This window comes from Vollenhovia emeryi, unplaced genomic scaffold (genome assembly GCF_000949405.1).
Source record: "Vollenhovia emeryi isolate VEMERY1.0 unplaced genomic scaffold, V.emery_V1.0 DF939134.1, whole genome shotgun sequence".
NCBI lineage: Eukaryota > Metazoa > Arthropoda > Insecta > Hymenoptera > Formicidae > Vollenhovia > Vollenhovia emeryi.
The window spans coordinates 2,701,401-2,708,716 of NW_011967232.1; the positions used below are offsets into that span (position 1 = coordinate 2,701,401).

Below are 7,316 nucleotides of genomic sequence, written 5' to 3' on the forward strand. Positions count from 1 at the left end.
CATCTCGCCGCGCGCTTGAACTGGGCGGTAGGCTGGGCTAAGACAAAGAGTTTTAATAATTAATAACTCGATAACCATAGCAAAAATTGCAAAATGGTACAGGTCTTTTCAACTCAGTCTAATCCGCTCTATCCATGAATAAGAGGTGAGGCGGGTATTACATAACATCCTATATAAAATGTACAGATTGTTGCAGAGACGTACAGAGCAGTATGATGGGTTGCCTATTCGTGTAGGGGCACATTTCAAAATTATAATTTAATTTATTTTCTGTCAAAATATAACTTTTGATAATCATTATGATGTCATTGTTATTTCAACATGACTTCATGTTCCTCTTGAGCAAATTTACTGCTGTTACTCTTGCGCCGAAGCCTATGCAGTTGTGAACGGGCATGCGCGCCTGTACTAACAGGCAATCCGTCTTATTGCCCTGTATGTCTCTGCAACACCTTATACATATTATAATTTCTGCATTTGCAGAAAAGTAAATTGTTGCGTAAACACGTACACTTACATTTAGAAAGAAGTGCAAATGTTTACATGCAACTTTAATAAATAACTTTTAGAGTTAAAATTAATTAGTTATTTTGTCTAAGTGTGGCAATTTACATGTAACAATAGATACCTGAATGTCCTTATGTTCAGCTAACAGTGCCAGGGTGTAGCACAAACTCATCGCTGTAGTATCATGACCCTATAATTGTATTATATATATTACGATATATTAAGAAATAAATAATACATCAAAAACGAAAAGAAATTACAAATGTATACCGCAAACATAAAAGTATCGACTTCCTCCCTAATATCTAAATCAGTCATAAGACCTTCTCGTGATGCCGCTATTAGAAGATCCAACATTGCGAGTCGCCTTTTTCGTACTAAATCAAAATATATAAATATCAATTAGTATCAATCTTATATTCCACTTAGGCCCGGTTGCACCAACGTCACGTAATTTTAACTGTAGCTTAATTCACTCTTTGTCGCTTTCCAACTGTTTCCCTTAGAAAGAGACAAAGAGTGAAATAAGCTAAAGTTAAATCTAAGCGACGTTGGTGCAACCAGGCCTTATTCCGTGATGTTTACTTTATACAGGGTGTTATGTAATACCCACCTCACCCCTTATTTACGGATAGAGCGGATTAGACTGAGTCGAAAAGTCCTCTACCATTTTGCAATTTTCGCAATAGTTAACAAGTTACTAATTATTAACTAAATTATTAAATAAAAATCGCTGTCTTAGCTCGACCAACAACCCCCAATATTAAGTTTGCGGTGAAACGCGATCGTCCCGCGATCGACATTGTTAGAGATAGTGATTTTTAATAAATAAATTACTAAAAATAACTTAGGATACTTTACATACACATATCTTAAGAAATTAAGGTTTTTTAAATTACATTACGTACTGTTAATCGTTTCTTCACCATTTGTTTCTTCCAATGTGTCATTTCTAAAGCTTTTCAAGTATCGACCATTGGTACGTTCATGGTAAAGTTTCCTTTCTGCTATTATCTATGTAAATATAATATTAATGTTTTTACCATAAATGATATGAATGCATTAGCGTATTGTCAACATTTATAAAATAATAAAATATTTCTATGTAATAGTTATTATTGTTATTTTTTTAGATAAATAATATTTATATACATTATACAATATTAAGTATAATTATTTTTACATACTCGTTCAGTAAATCCATGTAATGTCTTCAGAGTTTTTATTTGCTCTCTGCCTTTTGGTGTTAATGAAAATATCCAATCGTTTTGCAACCATTGCCTAAATAATCTAAATTATTGAAATCATGAGTAATCCTCAATAATCCGTCGAATTATTAAATCCAAATTGTCTTGTTTTTAGATTTAATTACATACTGATTTTTTTGTAATGTTTTAATATTTAATATATTATAAACATTACAAATATAATATTTATTTTTATATATAGATTTATTGAACCACACTCAACGTACAGATAGTTTTGATATAAATAACATTTTATGGTTTAATTGTCTTATATAATTACATAATGTTAATATATATTTTATGTATGCAAATATATTATATTTATGTTTATAAATTACCTGTAAGTAAGAAGTTCGCCCATCCGATGAACTGCTCTTCGATACTCTTGCTGAAACGCACCGAGACCTTGTAAAGGAGTGCCCATAGCGGTTTCTGCAAACGCATTTGTTAAATGTATATCAAAATAATATGTATTTATACAGAGTGTTATGAAATGCCCACCTCACCTCTTATTTACGGATAGAGCGGACTAGACTGATTCGAAAAGTCCTGTACCATTTTGCAATTTTTGCAACAGTCAACGAGTTATTAATTATTAAAAATCACTGTCTTAGCTCAGCCCACCGCCTACTTCAAGCGCGCGACGAAATGCGGCCGTCCGCGATTGGCGCGCGGGGAGTTGTTTATTATACGTAGCCGTATTACATAAGCAACTCCCCGCGCGCCTAGCAACGCCGATCGCGGGACGGCCGGATCTCGTCGCGCGCTTGAATTGGACAGTAGGGCCGAGCTAGGACAGGGATATTTAATAATTAATAACTCGTTAACTATTGCGAAAATTGCAAAATGGTAGAGGACTTTTCGACTTAGTCTAGTTCTATCCGTAAATAAGAAATGAGGCGGGTATTTTATAACACCCTGTATATTATTTATTATTAGTATATCGTGATGTTAATATATACTGATTCTAAACAAATTCTTTTATATTATAAGCCATTCAGAACATGATTCTATATATGTATGTAGATGCATAGAATACAATACCGCATATTGCATTCAGCGTATGTTCACTGATAAACGGTTCTAAATCTACAACTGTGCCTCCGGTACTTTTCAATGACTTTGTCATGTGTTCTCCTTCCTCGATCAAAATCTCAACAAATTGTTTTAATATATTGAAATGAAATGCAGAGGTAAGTATCTGCCGCCGTGAGTGCCATTTAATGCCTGAAACGAAAATAATAATACAACGCATAATTATAAAATAACGACTTGAGTCCAACATGGTGGATTATGCTTTTCTTTGAATTTCATTTTAAATTGATTAACTTTCAATAACTTGTGATTATTTTATTTATTTTGCCTTTGTTATGTGTTCAAATTTTTGCAGTAAGACATTGTATGTGTGTGTGTGAATGTATGTGTTGTGGGTGCGATAAATTTTACTAATAATAGTAAAAAAATCTTTTAGAACGTTTTAATGTTTTTTTTCGTAATATTAATATAAGTTGAATACATTTCTATTAATTTATCTATTATCATTATTGCAACTAAAGATTATCAACTAAAAGAAACAAAACGATAAATTTTATCAAATGTCTAATTTACTTAAGATAAAAATAATAAAGGTAACAAAAATTAAGAAAATAGGAGCTAATCATTCTCAGAAATGTATTTACATTTACGGTACAGCACAATGCAGCGAGGATTTTATTTGAGATTTTCTAGCATCGAATCGATGTTCTTAATGTACACGCATATTTGCACACAAGTTTATTTACTTCTAGTCACAATCAGGAGAACTTGCAAGGGTTCAATTTATTCGAGAAAAGAATTTCTTGTGTGTAATAATACTTGAGTAATCTTATATAATATAGGATCATTTCATAGCCATTCATCAATATAATTGCACATGCCTTTGCATTGAAGAACATATATGTGACTAGACAGTTTAGTTCTACACATATGGTAATACTTTAGAAAAAGTATTATTATTTAAGTTTATCGTTTATGATACTTATTATTTAAAATTAATATAAATTTATTTTATTATTGGTGTTGTAAAAACTTAGTAACAAAAATGAAACGCAATACTTAGTAGAGCGCGTATTTGTATAATATTATTACGTTACCTTTACTAGTGATAAGACCAGTACCGAACCAAGGATATAAAACATCATAGAGTATACTCTTGTCAATGTGCTTCGAGCTGCTTAATATTGCCTGAAAATCACAGTAGACATTAAATATCATTTAACTGAAATGCAACGTAGCTGATCAAGTAATTAATAATTAATTTCTGAAATATTTCAAATATTTAATCATTTCTAACAAATGTTTTATGAGTATACATATTTTTATAAAAATATAAAGCAACGTAATAAACACCTTAAGCGTTAAAATATCAATTATATAAAAATAGAATAAAATCTCGTTTATAGTTTGATACCTGTAGATCATCGGGATGACGAATGACTACAACTGGCGTAAAAAATCCCCATGATTTATAAATGGGATAGTACTGATTGGAAAGGGTCACTAGAATTTTCCATAGATCCTCTAAAAACACACGTATACATATTATGTTATTATGTAAATAAACTGAAATATTACAAATATTATTTGAAGGATGTGTAATTAACTTCATCATTAAATTTAAAGTATTCTATTATTTCTCGAATAACTTTAATTCAAGAAATAAACGATATCACGTAAAGAAGAATTAATAAATTTAAGTAATTTTTTAAATAATTACAGTAATATTGATAATTATACGTATAGTACTCAGAGTATTCAGAGTACTTGTGAATATTACATTTACTTTCCTGTATAAAAAGAAGATTTATCTACAGAAATATATAAAAAATTTTAACTTGCCTCGTGAATCAAGATATTCCAGTACATTACCAATAATTGGATAGCCTGATCGCCCTGGTATAAGATTGATAAGACGCCCATTTTTGCCACGATGCACATAATAATTATACACCAATACGATAAAGCTGAGTAGTAACAATATAGTAATGATCATTGTTTGTTGATGAAACAATTAGCCGGTTTAAGTTTTATTTCCTTCAGTCTTTAATTTTTTTGGTTTCTAAATTACACGAATCACTTCTAACTGTATTAACAACATTTAGTTTAAGATCAGAAGTATTACGGTCTTAATATCTTGAGTATGTTTCGTAAATAAAAGATACGGGAAAATGCGTTATTCACACTTTATCATTAGAAGTTTTAAAGAGATATAATGTATTTTTTTATTTTAAAATAGAAAATGTGCACGTTTAAATCCGACAAAAAATTTTTATTGGTTTTTAATTAAACCGTTTTTATACATTGCTAACTATTGTAAAGATATATATTATTGCAAATGTTCTTGCTTCTTAAAAAATACTGTGATAAACTGGAGGTTTCTTTTTTTAGCACTCGCGACAGACTACTTGTTTGCTTTTTCGATTTTCTGCTTGTTCGTTTGACTCACAAAATTAATCTACATAGTATTGATTAAAATGTTTATTAGTGTCTTTAATGAATGCAAAAAGCTGTCTCATTAATGCAAGGTTATCGGAGACAAAACGATTACAACTATAATGTTGCATAAAATTTGCATGACTTACTTAAAATGAGTAAGAGATTAATATAAAGTATAATATAAATATGTATCTATTAAATGTAATAGTAAGATTTTAACTTTTCCTTGTTTTTCCTCCATAACAATGTAATGAGATTTTTAATTTTTCTTTGTTTCTCCACTTGGCTCTACAATATTGCGTAACGTGATACGCCACGTAAAGAAATGAAAAAATTTGCTTTAATACATTAGTAATAGTAATAATACTATTATTAATGTATTATTACTATTACTATTATTATTACTATTGGTAGTTACTAACTAAATATTATTATTACTACTATTAGTATTAATAGTTTACTCTTATTATTACTGTTATTATTACTAATAAATTATATTAGTAATAGTAGAAAACTTACAATAAATTGCACAGATAGGATAATCCATATTACGTTTCTTTATTTAAAGTGGACAGTAAAAATATCGAAAGTGAATGTACATAATATGTGACAAATAAAGTAATAAATGAAATTGATATTACATATATTTGTTTATATTATATATTTTAGGACTTAAAAATATGTTTAGTAGTAGCTTGCACAATACATAACAAGTCCATAAAGAATTTTTATTTAAAACTTCCTTCAGTGTAAGTAGAGATCTGCTTTCTCCTTGTCAAACAAAATTATGTCTTGACTTCAGATTACAAGTGTTCTATTGGAACAAATCGTACACGAATTGGATGCACAACGCGACATATAATATCCAGCATAAACCGAAGATCCTTTAAATGATCGACAGGCTCCAAATAAAAGTCCTGTACTAACGAAGCAATTACAGCTTTCATTTCCAATATGGCGAATCGTTGTCCTATTGTTCATAAATTAAAATTTATTTAATTCGTAATTAAGAGTTATTTAATTACAAGAAATTACAACTTACATATTAGATATCTTAAACATTACCTATACAATTTCGTGATCCTGCACTAAACGGTAAATAGGAATAAGGATGACGATTTATAATTCTATCAGGTAAAAATCTATCTGGATCGAATATATCTGGATCTGACCAGAAATTGGGATCTCGATGAATATCGTAGATATTAATCTGTATTACTGCTCCAGAAGGTACCAGATATGACTCTGAAGATATGTAACAAATTTTTTATGAATAATAATAAAATTTGAGGTGTACAAAGCATTATAAATATAAAAATATGTTTGACAACTAAATATAAATTATTTTATCACGAGACACGGTAGTGTCTCGCGCCAAGTATAAGTGACTAAGTATATAAATAACACCTTGTGTTTCTATACTGATGTAAGTTAATTACTTTGATAAAATAAATTTGTTATACTTAACATATACTTAACATATACTTAACATATACTTAACATATACCTAACATATACTTAACATATACCTAACATATGTTTAACAAAGGAGCGTTAATTATAAAAATGCTTAGAATTTGAAACTTTTCCTAGAATATTATTTAAAAGTTGCATATTAATATTATCAATTTTATGTAGTAAAGCCATAAAGTGAGTGAGAGAGAGAGAGAGAGAGAGAGAGAAAATAAATAATTTTTTGAGAAAAAATGTATTATAATTCTTCTCTCTTATTCTATCTCATTCTATGTTCAAAAAGTGTATACCTACAATATATGTACTTACGCATTTTTATATCCTCCGACAAAACCCGGGATATTAAAGGAACACTGGGATATAATCTTAATGTTTCTTTTATACATCTTTCTAGATAGTGTAAATTGTTTAACACTGTCATAGTAAGCTTTCCTCCGTTTTCATGCATTACTGTTCTGACTTCATTTCTAACACGCTCCTAAATTATTAAATAAATTGACACAAAATATATTTTATTAAAACCTAATAAAGTGTTGATACATATAAATAAGCATGTATTATACTGTATAATAATAGATTTTAATTTTATTTACCTACTATCATTATTCATTAAAG

General features: G+C 29.1%; 1 protein-coding gene across 1 annotated transcript in view; it reads right to left on the reverse strand.

Annotated features, from left to right (window-relative positions):
- LOC105567835 (cytochrome P450 4C1-like) overlaps positions 1–7,316 on the reverse strand; it is a 15,507-nt gene that overhangs the window by 4,425 nt on the left and 3,766 nt on the right. The window contains exons 6-17 of the mRNA XM_012023042.1: positions 7,011–7,179; positions 6,294–6,473; positions 6,035–6,198; positions 4,632–4,800; positions 4,204–4,313; positions 3,887–3,977; positions 2,799–2,981; positions 2,093–2,186; positions 1,695–1,797; positions 1,416–1,521; positions 778–884; positions 629–697 (exon numbers count right to left, since the gene is read on the reverse strand). Of these exons, the coding sequence (XP_011878432.1) occupies positions 629–697; positions 778–884; positions 1,416–1,521; positions 1,695–1,797; positions 2,093–2,186; positions 2,799–2,981; positions 3,887–3,977; positions 4,204–4,313; positions 4,632–4,800; positions 6,035–6,198; positions 6,294–6,473; positions 7,011–7,179 (1,545 nt within the window). The remainder of the gene's footprint in view (positions 1–628; positions 698–777; positions 885–1,415; positions 1,522–1,694; positions 1,798–2,092; positions 2,187–2,798; positions 2,982–3,886; positions 3,978–4,203; positions 4,314–4,631; positions 4,801–6,034; positions 6,199–6,293; positions 6,474–7,010; positions 7,180–7,316) is intronic.